Source organism: Harpia harpyja, chromosome Z, assembly GCF_026419915.1.
Source record: "Harpia harpyja isolate bHarHar1 chromosome Z, bHarHar1 primary haplotype, whole genome shotgun sequence".
Classification (NCBI taxonomy): domain Eukaryota; kingdom Metazoa; phylum Chordata; class Aves; order Accipitriformes; family Accipitridae; genus Harpia; species Harpia harpyja.
Window position 1 is genome coordinate 11,018,894 of NC_068969.1, and position 22,154 is coordinate 11,041,047.

The 22,154-nt window shown below is 45.8% G+C and overlaps 1 protein-coding gene across 3 annotated transcripts in view; it reads left to right on the forward strand.

Moving 5' to 3' along the window:
- FLNB (filamin B) overlaps positions 1 to 22,154 on the forward strand; it is a 74,191-nt gene that overhangs the window by 46,672 nt on the left and 5,365 nt on the right. For 2 of the 3 annotated variants that reach the window (XM_052775785.1, XM_052775787.1), the window contains exons 23-43: positions 42 to 204; positions 587 to 747; positions 1,892 to 2,059; positions 3,573 to 3,696; positions 3,969 to 4,125; positions 5,859 to 6,048; positions 7,932 to 8,179; positions 9,926 to 10,000; positions 10,722 to 10,824; positions 11,722 to 11,862; positions 13,458 to 13,586; positions 14,063 to 14,236; positions 14,384 to 14,542; positions 14,932 to 15,135; positions 15,742 to 15,894; positions 16,210 to 16,332; positions 16,901 to 17,167; positions 17,626 to 17,763; positions 17,854 to 17,969; positions 19,796 to 19,928; positions 20,976 to 21,152. In XM_052775785.1, coding sequence (XP_052631745.1) covers positions 42 to 204; positions 587 to 747; positions 1,892 to 2,059; positions 3,573 to 3,696; positions 3,969 to 4,125; positions 5,859 to 6,048; positions 7,932 to 8,179; positions 9,926 to 10,000; positions 10,722 to 10,824; positions 11,722 to 11,862; positions 13,458 to 13,586; positions 14,063 to 14,236; positions 14,384 to 14,542; positions 14,932 to 15,135; positions 15,742 to 15,894; positions 16,210 to 16,332; positions 16,901 to 17,167; positions 17,626 to 17,763; positions 17,854 to 17,969; positions 19,796 to 19,928; positions 20,976 to 21,152 — 3,303 coding nt within the window. The remainder of the gene's footprint in view (positions 1 to 41; positions 205 to 586; positions 748 to 1,891; positions 2,060 to 3,572; positions 3,697 to 3,968; positions 4,126 to 5,858; positions 6,049 to 7,931; positions 8,180 to 9,925; positions 10,001 to 10,721; positions 10,825 to 11,721; positions 11,863 to 13,457; positions 13,587 to 14,062; positions 14,237 to 14,383; positions 14,543 to 14,931; positions 15,136 to 15,741; positions 15,895 to 16,209; positions 16,333 to 16,900; positions 17,168 to 17,625; positions 17,764 to 17,853; positions 17,970 to 19,795; positions 19,929 to 20,975; positions 21,153 to 22,154) is intronic. The other variant, XM_052775786.1, reaches the window with a different exon arrangement.

The following is a 22,154-nucleotide window of genomic DNA, read 5'->3' on the forward strand; positions in this document are numbered from 1 at the left end:
ATATTTAGGGAATTCAGAGTGTTTTCTCCTCCTCTTAACAGGTCCGCACACAGTCAGCATAACATACGATGGCGTACCTGTGCCAAACAGTCCCTTCAGAGTGAACGTGACAGAGGGCTGCCATCCATCACGTGTGAAGGCACAAGGACCTGGGCTCAAAGAAGCTTTCACAAATCAGCCAAATCCTTTTTCAGTTGTCACCAGGTAACTGGGCCTACTTGATCCTTAAGGAATATCTGAGGGAGGGAAGAGTGTAGTGGGCTGTGTGATGCAGGATGCTAAAGCTAGTACAAATATTTATAAAAAGGCCAAGCTGTGTCCTTCTGATTACTGTTCGTGCTACCTCATCGCATACTGAGCACTCTGCAGAGATTAAGGATTAATAGTGGTTGAGAATAAAATTCTAGTAAAATGCGAGTGAGGGTATGCTGAACAGCTTTGCATGCCAGAGCACGCTGAAGGCTGGGCATCAGAAGTCAGGTTCCTGCATTTCCAATAAGGGTAAAAACGCAGCCAGAGCATGCAAAGGCTACGAAGCTGCTGTTAGAAGCAAGTAATTCTAACAGTGTGTGTTTCTGTCTTGCAGAGGGGCAGGAATTGGTGGCCTTGGAATAACTGTTGAAGGACCTTCAGAATCTAAAATTAGCTGTAAAGATAACAAAGATGGGAGCTGCAGCGCCGAGTATGTTCCTTACGTTCCAGGCGACTATGATGTTAACATCACGTATGGGGGAGAGCATATTCCTGGTAAGAGCTCTTGCTCAGTGGCTTTCAGAAGAGGGAAGGAATTGAGCTAAGGACTCAGTGCCTTGGCTGCATCTCACTTGTGTTGCAAGATGGTGAGGTTTTGACTTTCTGCTTTTCCTGGGAATTCAGGCAGAAACAGCGGTGGCATTTGTTCCTCACAGCCAGCAGGGAAGTGTGGAGCACTTTGTGCTGTGGTGCAGTAGTTTTGAGGAAGGGCTGTAGTCTCTTCTCATTTCTGAAACAGCTTCTCTGGGCATGCGGAGGAGCCTTGTCGAGACTGTAGCAGCTGCAGGGAGGAACAAAAGAGCGAGTATAGATGGGTGGGACAGGGAGAGGGACGCTAGCCCTTGACAAATAACTGTTATCATGCAGAAGTAGTGCGTAATACGTTAGGTCAAGAAAATAGCCCTTCAGTATGTGGATGCCTTCAAGACTGTTCTACAGTAAGATGGTCTAATGGGTGAGCTTGTCATGGGGATTATATTAAACACCGTGAGTTTTGGTCACTGTGGAAAGCGTAGTAACTGTTTCCTAAACCAGACATTTACCTGTGTATGCATTTGCCCTGGATGTTAAGCTGAAGTGAAGTAGATTTAAGGAATGTTCCAGGTACATCTGGCATCTAGCATTTCACGATTAAAAGAAAAGTATTTTGCTTAATACCAAGAATTGAATGCTCTTAAATGCCAGATACATTTTGCTGCAATGTTCGAGGTCTTATGTGCTGTCACACAGCATACATCTAGGTATTCTTTCCTAAACATTGCAAGTGAGCTGATTCCTTCCCGTTGGTCCTGTTTTATTTGTCAACTTATTGAACTTGGTAAAATATGAAGCAAACGAGTGCCTGCATGACACTTTGTTTGCACTTCTGGTTTCTTTCATGCACTTTTTTCTGAGGTGTGAGAAGCAGATGGATCACAACTGAATTGTTGAGTAGACAGTGAAAATGTAGAAGCACCATTGTTACGCTTCTGGCTTTTGCAGAAGCAGAGAAGTAGCATGGAGGCTGTGGGGTTGTCATTCCTGCCTGAGGTTGAGGGATAGTAATAAAAAAGCCTAAGAAAAAGTAGGAAAAAAGACCCTTGCTTTCCTGTAACTGTTCACTTTGTGGTGTTTTAATAGTTGCTGTGTTAACTTCCAGGCAGTCCTTTCAAGGTTCCTGTAAAGGATGTTGTGGATCCCAGCAAGGTGAAGATTGCTGGACCAGGTCTGGGAACAGCTGTTCGAGCCAAAATCCCACACTCCTTCACCGTAGACACCAGCAAGGCGGGAGTAGCACCCCTCGAGGTGGTGGTGGCAGGACCCAGAGGTAAGAACCAAAGTACTCCATCCAGCTGTGCCCCCATCTCTGCATTCGGGTGGGTAACATGGTCCTGGCCGTGCTTGCAAAGGTGGTGATACCACTTGAATGAGCATTTCCCTCTGTTCCTGTTCATCCAACGTGTACACCTTGACAGCTGACCCACGTGTCATGCTGTAAAAGGAGGAGAACTGTGTCCTAAGTAGTGCTGCTTTGGGCAGTGTCTTTGGCTTTATCCTAATTTTCAGAGCTGGGAGAAGTGACGTGAGTAACCATCACCAGTGAACAATTGTGGCTTAGGTTTAGACACCGAAAAGTAAATCTAAAGTCTCACATGCGAATGGTGACTTGAGAAACCTGTGTCACTGGGTTGCAGGGGTCTCTGAAACATGGTGAAACCCCTCAGTGGTCCCCAGAGAGCAGCAAGGCCCTCAAGCGATAGCATTAACCTAGGAAGCTGTGTCTTGGTGGCACAGTATCTTGGCAGCGAGTACCTTTTGGCTGCAAGTCTCACCTTGCTGGGAGGTGAGAGCTGCTTCCCCACTCGAGTGTCAGGTCACGCTGGTGCGGGTGCCCCTCAGGTAACCCTTTTTTAATTTTAGTGGATGAGACGGATTCGCAGGGATGGCGCTCCCCGTTGAAAGTGATTTCGGATTTCTTTAAAGGTGATCCAAAGTGTGACGCTGAGACAGGTTTGAACTCTCACTAACTGCTGGCAATTTTGGCTCTCGGAAATCCAACTGGCAACAGCAAGAATCATCTGGAGAAGGGAGTGGGAACCAATGGTGTTGCTTTTAGGCTTTGCATGGCAACTATACGTTTCTTTTGCACTTGCTTTACTGCTAATCCTGCCTGTGTTTTAAAGCCAACTTGTAATTGTAGACTGCTTTGTGTGTTGATCTGAACCGATAGGTCACGTAATCTGCTGTAGATTTAGCTTAATGCAAATTGAAATAATTGATCCTGCTTTCTTAGGACTTTGGCAGCTTGCAGGGCTCTCCTGCCTAGGTAGTGAAGCTGCCTTTCCAAATACCTGATTGTGAAAGACTCGGTTGGTGAATGCTACACCCCAACTGGCTTTAGGGCTCAATTCTGTACAGTGAATCCCAGTAACAGTATGTAATCTTGTAAATGACAGTTCAGGCAATTATAACCATTACTCATTTTCTTTTTCAAAAGATCTTCAGTGTATTTTGAGCAATTGCTCTTGACCTGGACTGTACAGAAAGGCAGTTTTTTCTCCAGTATTTTCATGCTAGCTTTTGTTTACAGCAAGAAGATGGGAGCCCAGAGAGCGGTGGATAACAAATCTATCTCAAGTCACTTGGGTCTTGAATACAAAATAAGGGAAACTGATCACTGATTCATGCCCATTGCCTTCATTAAAAAAAAAAAAAAAAAAATTAAATTCACCTTGTTGCAAACTGTAAATGAGCAGTGGATCTTGGAGCTTTGTGCAGCAAGTGGCTGGTGATGAATTGAGTTTTAATAGCGTAGCTGATGAAATCTATTGCATTTTTAGGAGTTGTGGAGCCTGTTAATATAGTAGACAACGGAGATGGCACCCACACGGTGGTGTACACCCCTACGCAGGAGGGACCCTACATGATCTCTGTCAAATATGCTGATGAAGAGATTCCTCGCAGGTAAGGTGATGAAGATAAACTTAGATGAACTGAAGATTTAATGACCTGATTGTGCTCTCCCAGCACGTGAGCACCGTTTAAGGGCTGGCTGTGATGCTTTCTACTTAACCAGTGCAGCTCCTTGCACTACTTCAGGGTTCAGCAGTGGTTTGAGCCTGCTGCTCCCACAGCAGAGATGCCATGGGGGAGGTGTATCCGCACCTCAGCGTGTACTGCGGTAACTATCAGCCATCAACTTAGGAGGAGGGGGCAATAATGGGTTTCCCTTTAAGTCCCTTCAAGGTGAAGGTGCTTCCTACGTATGATGCCAGTAAAGTGACAGCGAGCGGACCAGGTCTCAGTTCCTATGGCATACCAGCCAGCCTGCCTGTGGAGTTTGCTGTGGATGCTAAGGACGCCGGGCAGGGGCTTCTGGCTGTACAGATCACTGTAAGTAACTACAAAACCACACAGGAGTGGAAACACGTTGTTCTAGGGGGGGACGAGTGGCTCCTATAGGAAGTGTCCACAGCTGTACTCTGACATACCCAGTGTCCTGGAGACTGGGCTGCTGGCTGGACCTTAAGCTCTGGTACAGGAAAGTCTTGCATTCTGTGTTGGTGAAGCTCTTGAGGCTGCTTTTATGAGACCTCTGTCTTAAAGTCATCACCCATGCTGTATTTGGCTCTTGGTTAACCTTGCACTCTGCAAATGCCCAAAATGAGATAAATAGTTTCTTGTAAGATTATGAAAATGCTGGAATTTGAAATGGAGACAGCCTTCTAGCAGTGTAGTTCAGCAAGGCCATGAGATAATATCCACACTGAGCATTACATGATGATAAATTAACAAACAAGTCTCCCTCAAGGTTGCCAAAAGTCATAAGCTGCTTAAGGAGATAGTACAGGAATGTTTTTATTTTACTTTTGTTATTGCTTTTCCTGAAATTTCTGGTGCCTGGACTCTGTGGCCTCAGCAAAAAGGTCTCTGGTTAGTGGGCCATAAAGCATGTTTGTCAGCTCTGGCATGCCTAGGTCATGGCATGGCCAGTTGTACTTGCCCTTCTGCATTCTTGCTCCCATGCTGTCCCAATGTCTGCTGAGGTGCAGCAAAGCAGTTGCCTTTATTCTGGCATGCAAGGGTGCTCTTAAAGGATCCAAAATGCTTATCAGAGCTCCCAGCCTGGCTGCAGCTTTGAAGATCAAGTTCCACAACTCTTGCGTGGTGGGAGCGCATCGGTGATTCTCCTCACAGTATTTGTTTGCTTCTCGTTCTGGGCTGTTGAATGTCAAATGTTTCACAAACCTTCCTGAAAGAAGTAAGCTCTTTTGTGCTCTACCTAAAATCTCAAGTCCTTTACAGCTTGTACTGTACCCCAGGCAGTGTTAAGTCATAAAATGCAGAACGGGGTCAACATGCGGTTACCTGTAAGCAGGCCTGGAAGATGTTCTAAAATGCTTCACGCTTTGCAGCTGATGAGTTGCACTGAAAGCTGAGGCTGGGAGTAGCTCTGTCAGAAATGTTATGCACAGTGCTGATCTTGGTTGTATGTATGAAAGCTTGATGCTGAAGCTCAGATTTGTATTGTTTATGCATCTCTAATTCTTGTATTCAGTGTAGAAATGGTAGTTGAAGGGACTACGAAGACCTGCTTTTAACTGTAGACCTTGCCAGTGTGTCAGGAGCTGGATGCCTCATCCAGCAGGGTTGACGGCAGACTCCAGTAATGCTTCCCCTGACCTCAAACCTTTATGGGAGCAGCTGGTCAAAGCTACCCAGGGCTTGTCAGGACAGAGCTGCACAGTCTGGCTCCTGATCTGTGTCTCAGGGACCTGGGAAGTATTCTTCATTTCCAGCAGCGATATGACAATGAAGCCTAAAACTTCTTACAGTTAATATCAAGTTCATTAAAATGGCTTGCTGCGTCTTATAAACATTCTCATATCAAACAAAGGGTAGTTAGTGATAGCACTGATTGTTTTATAGTGGTCTGATATGTTTTTGCTCCTAATAGTTTATTCCTGGTACTAGTCCTTGAGAGAAATATATTTAACCCTCAAAAAGCTGCAGTTCTGTATCTGTTTGAGACTATCTAAATATGGTTGTGAACAGATTTGCTGCCCTGCTAAAGGAATTCATAACTGACTTCATAGTGCCTAAATCTTCTGTTTTGCATTCCACAGGACCAAGAGGGCAAACCTAAGAGAGTGGACATTCATGACAACAAGGATGGCACTTACACAGTCACCTATGTCCCTGACAAAACAGGCCGCTATACGATTGGTGTAAAGTATGGTGGAGATGATATCCCATCCTCTCCCTATCGGATCCGGGCTTCTCCAGCTGGGGATGCCAGCAAGTGTTTGGCCACAGGTGAGTGTTGGCTCCTCTCTGTTGCTGCTGTTTGTACTTCGTACAAAGCTGCCTTCTGAGCATGGTACAGTTGATGTAACGGGTGTAGAAGGTGCTAGAGACTTGTGTAATCTGGCTGCTCTTACAAGAGGGGCTTTCCTAAAGATAAAGAAGCATCCACCCTGTGGGTGAGCAGGAATCTCTTGTAGTCTCTAGCAAAATCTTTCAAAACTGCCTGGGTGGTTATAAACAGCCAGATGCAACTGAAGTCTGATGCTTATTTTGGCCTAGATAAATCCTGCTGAGAAATGCAGTGAGTTGATTTAAAAATAACACATCTGCACACGTTCATTGCATCACGCCTCTTGCACTGCAAGTGTTGCAAGAAGCTATTCGTTTGCAGCAAGAATAGAATTAATTCTGAGGATGTAAGTAGCTGGCCATGTGCTTCTGCATTAGCAAAGCCTGTTCAGGCTGGGTGTTACTAGTGGAGGTTTCTGCTGCTTTTCTGGCTGGTCAAGGTTGGCCAGGGTCTGAACAGACTTTTGGAAAGCATGGGTGGAAGGAGAGAACCTAAAGATAAGATGTCACTACAACTCAAAAAAATCATTGCCTCAAAAATCAGTGCCTTGGTGTAGGGGAGGGACTCCAAATTTGTTGCTGTAGGAGCACACTTACAGTTTTGACCCTTACCTATTCTCAGGATGAGTGGTCATCATGCGGCTTTGGGCTGGCCACTGTGGCACGCTGCCACCTCCCAGCCAGCCAGAGGCTGTGGCAGGGAGCAGAAGTGACAGAAACTAGTTACAAGAATGCCACTGAATGTTAAATCCCCTGATTTTAAAATAAATAAGGCAAGACCAAATTGAACAGGGAAACTTAATCTGTGGTTGTAGACCTGCGAGAGTGTCTGGCCATTGTGCTGACCTGCATCATACAGTTAGAGCATACCTGATGCCTGTCCAGCAGCTGGCTGCTTTCAAGCCTGCTTAAACAGAAATATATTCCTGGCACAATGGAAAACACAGAGCAGTATCCCCTTTGCTTCAAAATTTGTTTAAAAGAGACCTTAATGGCTGAATCTGATACTCTTCCAAGTAACTCAAGTCACGAACTATTCAAAATAACTGCAATGGAGATTACTCTCAGATGCCAGCTTAAATTTCCCCTTTCCAAGAAGTGCCTCTGACTCTCTGCTGTAAAGCTGAAATACAATCGCTGTAGGAGTAGATGCTGGAATACTGTCAAGGTATTAAAATGGCAGGTTCATTGCCACTTGAAAACAAGCCATTTACCTGGTAACAAGTGCTGGTCAAAAGCAGGACTATTAAATATGTACTGCAAATAAGAATTAATAGTTCTCATTTAAACGCAGTGTTCTTCAGGCTGGATCTGATTGCTACAATTTGGATGTTCTTTCATGATTTTCCTTTTTTGGGATGTGTGGCAGCACAGTGGAAAATCATTTGTGGTTAATGTGAGAGGAAACATGGCCATGGCTGCTACTGTGCCCTTTTGTAGCTGCTTACACAGGGAGGCTTATGTTAAAGCAGTGACAGCCGAGTCGCTGGCTGGGGCAGAAGATAGTGCCTTTGGCTCTGCATAAAGGAGTATGAGGATAAGAGTATGGGTTAAGGAATTGCTTTCTTCAAACTTAGCTTTTTTCCACTCTGTTCTTGTCCAGCCTCTGATTGCAGAGGAGAAGGAAGGCTGGTGGCCGGCTGTTGCGTGCCACTGTGCTGACCAACACTATGGATGTCCCTTGTTGTACATCTGCTCCCAAAACCATGTCTGTGGGTCCCTGGGACCGGCATTTTGGTGCCGTGCTTCCCAAGCGCCTCATGGGCAGCCTGCCTGGGAAAACTGTCCTCTGAACGCTTTCTGTAACGAAAATTGCCTTGTAGGTCCTGGAATTGCACCCACTGTGAAGACTGGTGAGGAGGTTGGTTTTGTGGTAGACGCCAAATCAGCAGGGAAGGGAAAAGTGACGTGCACCGTCCTGACGCCAGATGGGACAGAAGCTGAAGCAGATGTTGTTGAAAACGAGGACGGGACTTACGATATCTTCTACACCGCTGCCAAACCAGGAACCTATGTGATTTATGTCCGCTTTGGTGGGGTGGACATTCCCAACAGTCCTTTCACCGTCATGGTAAGCCAGCTCTGCTCTGAAAATACCTCCCACTCGGATTCCTGCTGCCACGTTTTATTTAGTGATAGGTTAACTCTGTGTGTAAATGTTTGTTTAGGCATTTATGACACTAGCAGGAGCTAATGAATTCTTGTTACTTGCAGAGCTTGTTTTGAGCAGGCAATACAGTTAAGTGAAGAGGGATAGAAGCCATCAGAGGATGAAGACTTGGCTTCTCTGAACAAATTCATTTTTCATTTCCTGACCGTGTAGTTCTTTTTCTAAATGATGTAAGGGTGGTTGTAATCGGCTTCTACGGCTAATTACTTCAGCCATTGTCAGATACGGTGCTCTGACTTGTCTGTCTCACTCGTTATAACGTTGACCCCAAAATAAGGAACAGTGTGCTGACAGATCCCAGGGAAGCAGACTGTTAGCTCACACTTAAAAATTATTTGCAAGTGCTAGTTAAACTGTTACAGCCAAATCCCCCTCCTTCTAATTATGTTCCTTCCAACACGCAGTACTTCAGCATGTTTAGGTTTGAAAAGCAGACAAAACCCCAGCCTCTCTGAGGAGCAGACTGCGTGCCTCTCAGGGCTCACAGAAGCCCTTCACGTGAAGAACAGCTCTCAGTGTTGGCAAAACAAGCCTTGGTCTTGTAATCTCAGCTGGTGGCTCTGGTGCATCTCAATGGTGAAGCCACACAGCCATAGTTGTGCCGAGTCTGGCTGGAGCCTGCGGGCGACTCCTTGGGGCCAGGCATGCTGGCTCTTCCTACCCACCGCCCTGGCAGATCGCTACCGGTGTCTCTGAAGATTTCCATGAGAAAAATGACTCCCTTGGTCGCCACTCAAAGCTCGCTGCAGGAAATGCGTCTCGAGGTCAGGGAGCCCGCTCCCAGCCAGCCAAAATTCCCACTTCCTAGCTGACTGATACAGTACGTGTTTGACTTGGGTGTCTCAGCTGGGGACAGAGAGCAGTGAAACAGCAGTATTTCTGTTTTGCGTTGGTTTTCTTAGAGGAGTCTTTCCATGCATAAGTTCCCAGCACGTTATTTTGTTAGGGTGGTTTGCAGTGGTGTAAATGGGCAGGAGGAGCTGGGTGCGTGGGTGCCAGTCCCAGCCACTCTTGTTGGGTTAAGTGGGGGAGATGGGAATTTGCAAGTCATCCTCTTGGCATGCCTGGTGGGAAGGGAGGCTGCGCCCGGGGAAAACACATTCCGTGTCTTGACGACGCTATCCCAGCTGTGAATCAGAAGAATAGCTTTGCAGCTATGACTGGACTTGGGCTGGGTCGTTCACCCAAGTGTATGAGCTGGGAGCAGCCTTCCCACAATGGCAGGCTCCCCTGCCTCCCAGCTCACACACTGTGCTGCGCGGTGCTTGGGGACTTGCATCTTAGGTTTAAATCTTTCGCTTCCCGCCCTGCAACCGTCCCATAAAAAAGCAACTCTGAAATTCAATGCCATCAGTGTTTAGGCACTGCTTTCCATATTCCCTCCCAAGCTCCCAACGATGGCACGTACCAGCTTTGTCCCTTTGCTGTGCTGCTGGTGGCTTCCCCCAGTGCCCAATGCCTGCGGATACGGGCAGTTTCCCAGCTCCCCAGCTGGATCCAGGTCCTTGCGATGGCGAGAGGACTGGGAGGGCTGCGTGGTGGGTGGAAGGTGCTGAGGAGCTGGAAGGAGCTGTGCGTTCTGTACTGTGAAAGGTGGGAATGCCTCCGTGCCAGAATAACACCTAACCTGCCTTTACCCCTGCCCAGGCTGTAGATGCAGATGATGCCACCGTGCGGTCGCAGGAGCCAGTGGGCGCCCCCCCCCCCGGATTCCGCCCTTGGGTACACAATTTTTACATTTTTCAGCTGTTTTTCCCCCATCTGTGTTTCATTTCAGATGACAGCCTGCTTCTTGGGACTGCTTGAATTGCTCTGGTCATTGTGTTCATTCTTTGTTTGATCAGTTGTTCTTGGGATCCAGACCTTGTTTTTTCTTTGCTGCTTGAAGGGAGTCTCCAAATAAACTCTCATTTAAACACGAAGAGGATCATTATACCTACAGCTTCTACTTCTGCAATGTCTACTGTTGGCAAAAGCAACCTGAGTGCATCGCTTTGTTTTCCCAGTAAAATAGCACAGTGTCTTGAGTCCAGAGTCGCATTGTGAAACTTGTTTCTTTTGTCCATTTTATGTTGCAATCACTCTGCCCCATTCAAAAATCACTTTCTCTTCCAGGCCTTAAGCAACTAAATCCTTTCAGATGGAGTCACTTTGGGTCTTGTGTGCGCTACATTGTCTTCCATCCCTTTGTGTTCCATTTTTATCTCTTAACTTTTTTCCAGCATGTCTTCCATTCGCACCGTGTTTGATTCGCTCTGCTCTGCAGTGTGGTGGTCTTACAAAGGAGAGCTTGGCTGGACACTGCTCTGATTGAGCCCAGTCCTGTGGCTGGCTGCGATAATCACCGCACGCTCTCTCCTGCTTGTGCTTACAGTGGAGTTGCTCAGTGCTCATTTGGGTCTACCATCCTTTTTGAAGTGTCCCATCCTTTTGCTTCCTTTAGGTCACAGAAGAAGCTTATGTTCCCGTTGGTGACATGAACGGCATGGGATTCAGGCCCTTTGATATGGTTATCCCTTTTGCCGTAAGGAAAGGAGAAATAACAGGTACCTGGAGTACGCGTAGCCGCTTGGGGAGGTTTTGCTTTTTGTTAGCATGTTTATCCATTTGCAGCTAACAGTGTGGGTGGTCTAGACCACAGCGTGTGGGGGAGGATTGTATCCTGCCAGCAGCTTAGTTGTTTAATTTCACATCAAGTGGCACCCGCTAAGGGTGAGTAGGATATGCCCCGCTGATGGTTTGAGTTAAATGAGGGCATTCTTGGTGCTGCTGTGGTCCTCAGTGCTAAACTGTGAGCTACTGCACTGTAGGACCTGTTGCTGCCTTTTCCCCTCTGGAGCAGCTACATGCATCCTTGATAAGCTCCGTTATTTATTTTGTGCAGATGCTGCAAAAGTCTAATCCTGCATTCCTGTCACATACCTTCTCCAAAGCAGGTGACCCCTCTTCCACAGGTCTGGCAGCTGAGAGCATCACCCCAGTAACACCCCGGTTGCATTAAGCTCCTGCACACACAGGCTGTGTCCCCTCCTGCCCTCTAGCTCGGCAATCCCACCCCAAGCCCTGGTCTCTCCCTGCTGAAGGGTCAATTGATCTTTCCTTTTCAAAAGAGCCGCAGGAGAGGGAGCGTCTTGTGACAAGGTAGATCGGTGCCTTTCCTGGGGCTTGCCATGGAAATTTCAGTGGCTGAAGCAAACAGCCCTGCCTGTAGAGTTTGTAAGGTCACAGGACTGTTTGCCAGATGTCTACCGCTGTGTTGTATTCATGTAGCTTAAGTAGAAAACATGTCTGGTTAGTGTTCCCATTAGTCTCCTATTTGTGCCTGTGGGTAAGGAATTTAACAATTTAAAATGCTTGTTTAAAATGGCTAGACAATCTTCGTGGGTGGGAGAGGGGAAGCAGGCAGCTTCTCCTTCTGTAACTCCCACGGTGGCTTTTTGTAGGTGAAGTACACATGCCCTCTGGAAAGACAGATACGCCTGATATTGTGGATAACAAAGACGGCACAGTAACAGTGAGATATGCTCCTACTGAGGTCGGGCTGCATGAAATGCACATAAAATATATGGGAAAGCACATCCCAGGTGAGTCTGACAAAGCAGGTGACTCAAATCCAAGTGCAGTGTCTTGCTGATGCATCTGCTCCCTGTTAGGGTTTCTATAGCTTAGCTGTATATGCTGCAGTAAGAACTGCCCAGGACATCTTATCATTCAGCAGCAGTTCATCTGCAAGCAGTCCAGAGAGAAACTAAAGCAAAGGAGTAAGCGCTGGCACATGTGAACTTCCATTGTGGTTTAATAGTACCAGCCAGGCTTAAAATGGATTTTGGTTTTGGAAACTAGCTTTTGTGGCATTTTATTATGAAGAACAAACATACAATTTTCAAACTACTGTTTTTTTCAGGTTGAAATTTACTGCTGCGGTGCTCAACAAAACTAGTGGTTACAGTATATGTTTACCCTTAAAACTGCATTGGCATAAAATCTCCAATCTATGGGGAGGACTAAGTGGCTAAAACACTATAGTTATTCTTTCCATCTCATTGCAATAAAATAAAACGGACATGTACACTACGCTGTAATCTTCCTTTCTTCCTGGCTGCTTCTTAACAAACAGAAACCACTGCCTTTCATTCCTGTTCTCTTCTTTGTCCTTACTTCACCAGCTCCCCAGCTGAAGTTCTGCCTTGCCTGGAGGCTGGGGCTGCCCTGCCTTTCTCTGAGCGTGCCAACTGCGTGGGGCTGGGGCAAAAAGGGGCAGATCTGTAGAAGGATGTGTAGACATGAGACAAAATACCTTCAGCACTGCCTGAACTGGGCTGCTTGTTCTGTTGGCGTACAGAAACACAGGATAACTTCGACTGAAGCAGGGAGCATGATAATGTGATGCGTGGTGCTTCTTCAGTATCTTCAGCACTTCGTATGGATATAGCACCTCCATTAAGTGCCAAACCATTGGAGGTATTGGTTCAGTAAGACCATTACCCTGTGCCTGGACAGAAGGATGATGTGCCGTAATGTTTCCTTCTTGAAGGCTATCATGAATCAAACTTGCTACTGTCTCAGCAGCAAAATCTAGCTTTGGACTTAAGAGCTATCTGCCTTTTTTTGAAAACATTATTGGCTGTTGGTGACTGTACTTTTTGTTCTTATGCACCAGCTTACCTAATCTGAGGCTGGCAAATGTGTTTTTGGATACCCTTCAAATTTGCTAGTTCAGGTTCATTGAGCCAGACAATGTGCTGTGCTAGTTCCTAATTCTGAGCTACCAAAATTCAGGATCCGTGCCTGAACTGAAAGCCTGCTTCTGAGTCATGTTCTGATTTAATGTGCTAAAAATAAAACTTGTAACGAATAAGACCCTTTACAACATCATTGAAGCTTATCTCTGGTAATTTGAGTAACACTTACTTTGTCATGACTGAATGAGGAACAAATTGTTGAGAATTATCTTTTGAAGATGAAAGGGGAGGCTTACTCAGGTTTTTTTAAGTGCATTACAGTCACATAAAGGTTCTTCAAATATCAAGTAGTGTGAGTGGCATTTAAGAATGTGGGTATCAGTGAGCATAAGAATAAGGTCCTGTCGTGTCGGAGCAGCTTGATGTCTGTTTTGTTCTTGTAGTCCAGGCCACTCATCCTTAAAAATGCTTCTTTTGTTTTGTTTTTTTTCCTTTAGAGAGCCCTTTGCAGTTCTATGTGAATTATCCAAACAGTGGCAGTGTGTCTGCTTATGGGCCTGGCCTCATTTATGGGGTTGCCAATAAACCAGCAACTTTCACCATTGTCACGGAAGATGCAGGAGAGGGTAAGTCTGTTCTTCAGACCCATCGTACCCTAAACTAGGAACTTCTTGGAAGTGTAATGCACGTCGGCGTTACTTTGCATTCATCTGTCCAACTGTGAATCTCTGGTGTGATACAAATGACTTGTGCAAATATCAGGCTGTATCTTGCGGTAAAAACTGGTTTACTACCTCTTCCCAAGAGCAGTAGAAGTACCCTGTGGCACAGGGTGCAAGTGATTCATTTAATTAAAAATAAACTGAAGGTAGCTTAGATCTAGTCGGTGATGACTGGATGTAGAATCACTGTTAGGTAAATCTAACAGACTGAATAGAGTTGTGGTCGTAGAGGATTGGCCTGAGCTCTTTTTGCTGCTGTCCTTTGAAAACATGTATCTAAGCTGTGTTTTCAGTATCAAGTACTGGATCTTCCTTTTTGGACCAAGTCTTTGGGCTTGGTGCGCTCAAAGATTTACAGAAGTGCTGTTCTTGTTTCCTAGGTGGGCTGGACTTGGCTATTGAAGGACCTTCAAAAGCAGAGATCAGCTGCATTGATAACAAAGATGGGACGTGCACAGTCACGTACCTGCCTACTCTACCTGGGAACTACAGCATCCTGGTCAAGTACAATGACAAGCACATCCCAGGCAGTCCGTTCACAGCCAAGATCACAGGTAGAAAGTTTAGAGTTCTGGAAGCACTTCATAAATTAACCTCTGATACCAGGGGGACCTGGTTTGTGGCAGGAACATGAAGTCCTTTGACTTGTTCTGCACTTAACCTTGTAATATTTTCTGACTTGTTTCTCTTTATATATTCAGATGATAACAGAAGACGGTCCCAGGTTAAGCTTGGTTCTGCTGCTGACTTTTTGTTGGACATCAATGAGACTGATCTCAGTCTCCTAACAGCCAGCATTAAAGCCCCATCAGGTCGTGATGAGCCTTGTCTTCTGAAGAGGTTACCCAATAACCATATTGGTAAGCTCTGGCAGTCCTGATCTGAGAGAGTGGTGTATAGTAGCCTCTATGCCAGTTTGCTCTGCTATGTAAAATGACTGACTTCTGCTTCTTCCCAGAAGAGCATTGTCAAACCAAGTGGTTGATATTGTGTGGTACAGTTGGCCAAAGACAGAAGAGTATGAAGAATGACCTCTTGTGTTAGCTTGCATGTGACGTGCCAGGTTGTGATTGAAGTGCTTTTTGTCAGCATATGTGAATGGGTCTGTGGCCCATTTGAGAGCAACACTTCAACATGTGTAAAGAGAGTGCTCTTTCAGTATTTCATTTCTTGGTGTGATTAAGGCATTTAAATCAAGTATAACCTGCATAAAAAGTGAGTAAGTTTGTCACATTTCTCTGCTTTGTAGGCATCTCCTTCATTCCACGGGAAGTAGGAGAACATCTGGTTAGCATCAAGAAAAATGGGAGCCACGTACCAAACAGCCCTGTAACAATCATGGTGGTCCAGTCTGAGATAGGAGATGCCAGACGAGCAAGAGTTTTTGGACGTGGCTTGGTAGAAGGACGAACCTTTGAAATGTGTGACTTCATTGTAGATACAAGAGACGCAGGTTAGTTCCATCGCAAAGGGGCTGAGAGATATGTATCCTCTCTAAATGAGAGCTTTGTCTCCCTCAGTGTGTGACCACCAGGTCACAAGCTGCAAAGTAGCAGATGCAAGTAGTGTGTTAAGCATGCATGGTCATTATTGTCAGTTATTAAATACAGACAATGCTATTAACTTCTAAAATGCTTTGCATTGCCTTTGGCTGATGTCTTCCATTACAGCCAACAGGGACTGTCACTGAGGCACTGATGAAGCTTTTCTTTCATTTGATGGTGCTGGTTCTAGTATCGTTGTGTACAGCAAGAAGGAAATGAGGAAGATATTTCCTGTTGGCTTAATGTGGAGCCTTGGCCTCAGTCTTTGAAGCTAACTTTTCAACATTAATGAAATAAAAGGGATATGGTCAGCGCATTTTAGGAGCTGAATGCATGCTGTGCCTTGAATATCTGACGGATTAGGACTACAAAAATGTCATTCAGGTGTCATGCAACTCCCATGTGCCCATTGTGATACAAACCTACCAGCTAGCTACTGCTATGGGTTTGGACTATTTTATGTCAAATGTATAACAGCACTATGGAAATCTGAGGCTAACTTAGCCGTATTGTAGGTTATGGTGGCATCTCACTGGCAGTTGAAGGACCTAGCAAGGTAGATATCCAAACTGAAGACCTAGAAGATGGAACTTGCAAAGTGTCCTATTTTCCAACTGTACCTGGCGTGTACATTGTGTCCACTAAATTTGCAGATGAACATATTCCAGGTAAGCAGAAGCGTTTGGCAACTTTTTGGTTAGTACAACGAAAGTCTTACCAGCGCACTGGAGCTGCGGGTGGGCTGTGTGGTCTGGCTCGGACTATAAATCCCAAAGATTCAAGGAGGTCCTACCAGTACCCTCCACAAGCACCAAGCATCCAAAACTGTTTTGGTTACATGGATGTATTCCACTTGGACCTGACTGTTAGCTGGCTCTAAAACTTCCCCTATGATCCACTACAAGTCAGTGGAAGCTTTCACTCCTCCCCTCGATGCAGTGTGTAATGAGCAGAGGAGGAATGACTTGCTGTGGTACTTACAGGCAGCCCATTTACTGTGAAGATAAGTGGTGAAGGAAGAGTTAAGGAGAGCATCACACGAACAAGACGTGCTCCCTCTGTTGCAACAGTAGGAAGCATATGTGATCTGAACCTAAAGATTCCAGGTGAGCAACATCCTTATCCCCATAACCATAACTTGCACTTACATAGCGTGGGTGTACCTGAAGCAGTGGAAATAGGAACTTTAGTGTTGTTAAGACATCCTCATATTAAGATAGTTTAGGGAAGAAGCACTGGTAGTGGGGTCTCTTTGAAAGGTTAACAATAAGCATAACCATGATCAACATATTGAGAAATAAATAGTAGGGAGGCCTTAATCTATTCTGTGTACAGCAGGCTGGAGAATGGGCTGCACAGCTCACCCTGTCTCCAGGGTTTTAAGATCATCATGTTGGCTGTTAAGTGTTTGTAAATGTCAATCATATAGGCCAGTCTTAGCTGGCTGCACTTACCCAGCCTTTTCATCTGTCTCCATAGCACCTGGTAAGCTGTAACTGGCCGGGCTTGCTGCTCAGCAGCATGCATCTAGCTGAGCGTACAAACTGGTACCTACATACCTCTTCTGTCATTTCTACTGTGTAATCACTTGAGCTTAGGTCCTGCTTCCAAAAACAAAATACCAAAACCCTTTGTCACTTTCTAATCTGCATTTTTTTATTCTTTTCTTGTTAGAAATTGATTGTGGGGATATGACAGCCCAGGTAACTAGTCCCTCTGGAAGAAACTTTGATGCCGAAATTGTAGAAGCTGACAAAAACACCTATTGTGTCCGCTTTGTGCCACAAGAAATGGGGGTCCACACTGTGGATGTCAAATACAGAGGGCAGCCAGTGCCAGGCAGCCCCTTCCAGTTCACCGTGGGGCCGCTGGGCGAGGGAGGAGCCCATAAAGTGAGAGCTGGAGGCCCAGGGCTGGAGCGTGGAGAGACGGGAGTCCCAGGTGAGTCCTCTGCTCTCGCCAGGCTCCGGTGCCTGCCGTGTGCCGGTGTGCAGCGCAGTGCTTTGGTTTCTGTTGGCCTCTCCTCTGAGACCTTGAGCAGAGCTTGGGGTAACACTGTAGGGTTGCCCCAAGCCAGGGGTGGTCAGTGGAGAAACATGGAGAAATAATATTGCTGCGTCGTGCAGATGGAGAAGTCTGGAAATCCACGGTTTGGAAAGTGACTGCTCTCTCAGGATGAGCTTGAAGTTGTAAGGTGTGTTATACAGGGCTGATAGACCTAATTCAAGGCTAATAGAAGCCTCTTGGAGAAACTGTTAAGTGTTATCACCCAGGGTGGTGGGACAAGGTACCGTTCCTCATACACGTAAGTATGGGATGCTGCACGGTCTGTTAGGAAGAAGCTGCCAACCCAGCAGCAGCAAACTTACTCTTGCGTGTGCTCTTGTGTGCTTCAACAGCCGAGTTCAGTATATGGACACGGGAAGCTGGAGCTGGAGGACTTTCTATTGCTGTAGAAGGCCCAAGTAAAGCAGAAATCGCCTTTGAAGACCATAAAGATGGATCTTGTGGTGTATCATACATAGTTCAAGAGCCAGGTACCTACCAAGACCAAATCACACTGAAATGACACTGAATGCTACTCTGAAATAAACTAAGGACACTCACTGCTTCTTTTCTCCCTGCAGGCAACTATGAGGTGTCCATAAAGTTCAATGACGAGCACATTCCGGAAAGCCCCTACCTGGTTCCCGTCATCGCCCCCTCCGATGATGCTCGCAGGCTCACTGTCACTAGCCTTCAGGTGAGACATAAGGAAACATCTCCACAACTTGCCACACAGACTGGTTTCGTCCTTGTTCTCCGAGACCAAAATGGTTGTCCTTTCTTCTTAGTAACAGCCTTGCCTTGGCTGGTGCTTGTTTTCAAGCTCAGCTTGCAGCCAGAGAGAGGTTTTTGGCAGCTGGCCCCTTGGAACTTGGGCCAGTAGAGCTGGCCCAGCTCTGGCTAGCCAGAATTTGAAGGCAGAAGGTTCAACGGAGCGTATTACAGGTGGTAACACTTGGGAATTACGAATAAGAGGCTCTCTACCCCATTAGCTAGGGGAAGGCCAAGGAGAACTGAAACATGAACGTGAACTAGCGGTGATCATGCTGGTACCGAGTTACTCGGTTGGCATGTGGACTGAAGAGCTGGGTTTCCACGGGTGAGGCAGCATAGGGCTGCGTGGTTGGGACGTTGCTGCAGCCTTGCTGGAGCATTTGTGTGGGCAGATGGAGGGGGCCCTGCCGTGAGGTCAGAGTGCAGATTTGCTCTGGCTGACGTCACAAAACCACACAGTCGCAGCTCAGATGATTCACGAACAGTAGCGAATCTCAGCGTGAGTCACAGCTTTGTAGTTGGTCTGGGCACATCTGTTAACCTCACCATATCATTTTTGTATGTGTGTGGTTACGTGAATTAAAATAAAACTAACATTAAAGGCCTGACTTAAATCTCCAAAGCCAGAAACTTGGATGTGAGACTGAGAATCTGTGTCTAAATATACTGTACCTCAGTCCTCATCAAGTGGTGATAAGCAATTAGTACTTCAGTTGAGGCTTTTTTTGGATACATCCCAGCTGTGGTCCCCAGGAGTTTGCCTAGGCTGCAGGACTCCTTCACCTTGGCTGTGTAAATGAATCATGACAGCCTGATCTGATAGTATCTCTTCAAACCAGGAGTTACAAGGGCGTTAATTAGTCGCTGTGGTATTGATGTTTGCCTTGTGTTTCATTTAAAGACTCTTTGACAGGAATACTCACTTCAGTTAAGTCCTGGAGAGGCAGATAAAGCTGAGTATTTGGTAACGGAGCACAGTGTGAGGCATCAGCCTCCGCTAAACCTGGATCAGAGACTTGCTTTGTATATTGTACCTCAGTTCTACTCAGTTGCATTTATTTCCCTCTTCAGGATTTAGTTGAAAACAAAATCAGGTAAAGTACATTCAGCATAAAATATTACTGCTGCATAGCTGCATGGGCTGCTCTGGTTGAGGACTGTCGCAGCACGGATGCTGAGCTGCCTCGCCTTCCACTGATGGCCTGACAGCACGGCAACATCTGGTTTCACGTTTTAAATTACTTTCTCATGTTAAGATGTCTTGTGGTGGCGTTCTAAATGCAGCCTCTTGTGGCAAATATAAACATGCATATTACTCTTTCAGACAACTGGATTACCAGAGGCTTCTCCCCTGAATGAATCTGGAATGAATGAACTGGCTCAAAATGGAGCTATAGCTTAAACATCCTTTAAATCAAGTGCCTGAATACTGGGGGGGCTGACCTCAATGATAACGGGTGACTAGTCTCGTAAACCTGCCTCTGCCTGATTTGGCAGTCATCTGGCTTCCAGAAACAGTCTGTTACTATGGGAAAAATCAGTCTAGCCACTGTGGGTGACTCCTATATCAGCCACCCCCAAGAGGGAGAGAGCTTCTGATTTGAGAGTTAATGCAATTCACAACTTTACGCCTTTTGTTGAAATCTAAAAAAAAAAAAATTGTGCTGAAGTGGTTATTTCCCTGCCACAAATCTTGCTCTGTCTGAAACAAGAAGTTTAAATTTGATGATCTGACTGTTGCGTTCTCAGGAGTCTGGATTAAAAGTTAATCAGCCAGCATCCTTTGCTATAAGGCTGAATGGGGCGAAGGGCAAGATCGATGCTAAAGTCCACAGCCCCTCCGGAGCTGTAGAAGAGTGCCACGTGTCTGAGCTGGAGCCAGGTGAGCACGGCTTTACGTCGGTCAAAACAAACTGTGTGACCTCCAAAGCATGCTTGCTGCCCCGTAGCGCAAGGGGGTTTAGTCCCTTTGGCTTGTGAGCAGTGTACCCAAGGGACAAGCACCTTGCCTGGAGAATGACTTCTTAATGTCAAGAGTTGTTCAGTCAGGGTTATGTCCATGCTTTTCCTAGACAACTCATGAAACGACTGAGCCCTAACTTGTGTAAGATACAGATATTTAAGTCTTGGCTTGCCGGTGAAGGTACAGTGATATTAGTCATGAAAGAAATACAATGTGGTTGTTGAATTTAGCCAGGGAAGAAGTTTATTTTTCAAAGGTACGCTTCCATCTTTGACTAATAGTTTATTTTTAACTCACACTCACTCCTTCATACAAAACGTCAAGGAAACTGAATATAAGCAAACACCACAGAAAGCTCAACACCTGTTTCAGCAATGAGCTTTTCTTTTTCACTTGAAGTCTGAATGAGTTATGGTCTGTACTATGGACAGACAGCAGCTGTCCGGCTGGGGAAGACCAGTCCCTTCTCTGGGTTAACACACAATCAAAAATGTTAAATATCAGCAAATTGCTAAATGACTTTATTAAATAAAGGTGCGGTATCTGTGGTGTCAGAGCAGCACACTCAGCCCACTGGTAAGATTTGGCTTGCTCTTACCAGCTGCTTTTCTTCTCTGCACTGCTCCATTGACCGCTGACAGGTTGGGCTGTGATTAAGCTGTCATGTTTAGTGCATGTGTGAGGCAAGTAGCCCTGAAATTCACCCTGCAGACTAGATGACAGCTGAGATCATGTCCTAGTAGACAAGGTGACAATGCAGCCCGTGACACCTCCTGTGATAAATACAGTGTTTTCCTACTTAAATATGCTTAGCAGCTTGTGTAGCTGAGTTTGCATAAGCTGGGACAAAAATATGTCGAAGCATTACAGAAACCTTGCTTGGGTTGCTAACCAGCCCTGCGTTGGGCTTAATTGCTGTTTTATTGTTATCTCTGGTATATCAGAAAAGCCACTTCTCTCTTGCAGATAAGTATGCCGTTCGGTTTATCCCCCATGAAAATGGCATCCACTCAATTGATGTGAAGTTCAACGGAAGCCACGTCGTGGGCAGCCCTTTCAAAGTGCGTGTTGGCGAGCCCGGGCAGGCGGGCAATCCCGCGCTCGTCACTGCGTACGGATCTGGCCTGGAGAGCGGTACCACGGGTAACCCTTCTTTTACAGCACTGATACAGTCCTGTTTGCACTTTGGCTTTCTGAGAGAAACAGAAGCTGTTCCTAGGCATATTTTTACATGACTTACCCTGCTAAGGCAGCTGAACTAACCCCCATACTCTGCCAACCTGGGCGTATGCTAATTTTGCTTTTTTGCATGCTCCTCAAGTCTTATAACCATCAATTAGCGAGTCTGCAGGCTACACTGAGCCTTAATGAACCTAAAACCTCTGTAAACCAGCAACTGCAGCACAAGTTCACTTGAACTGGTTAGCAGCTGGGCTATGACTCCGCCAGTTAGCTTAGCTCCACGTCGGTGGTCCCTCAGAGCTCCGAAGATGCTCTGGCTCCCTTCCGCGTGTGAACACGATGTCTGCAAAAGCTGGAGGCTTTTGTGAATGCAGATACTGAGTTGGCTGTCTAATTGAAGGAGTCTTGTTTAACTTGCCTACCCCTGTTAATTAAATGGGTATGAGGGTGTACCCAGTTACCTTTTCTTCAGTTCTTGCACCTCTGAGAAATTTCAAGTTAAATGCAATATGATGTGTAAACTCTAGGGAGTATAGTGGATTGTTCTGTTTGTAGTGTGCTGTATGTGCTTCAGATGCAGCATGAACACTGACTCTTCTTGGAAATCTGACACCTAGTTATCTGCTGTGGCTGCCCCATCTGATAGTTCTCAACTCAGAATGTAGGGTTTAGGTTTTTGGGTTTTTGGTTTTTTTCATTTATATGATTTATGGTCTTAGTAAGAAGGTATGAAAACATTCCAGGATATGCACTTCGATTGATTTAATTGTGTGCTTTCTTGGGCCACACACACAGATGAATAGCAGAGTAAAACCGATATAGTTTTTTTTTTCCTTTTGATATGCAAGGTGATAGCTAGTTCCTTACCCTATCTACTGCTGTCTTTTGTGGATTCCATTTCGTACCTTTTCTCTCCATGGAGAAAAAAATAACTGCAGTTATTCAGTCAAAGCTTCTGCTGTT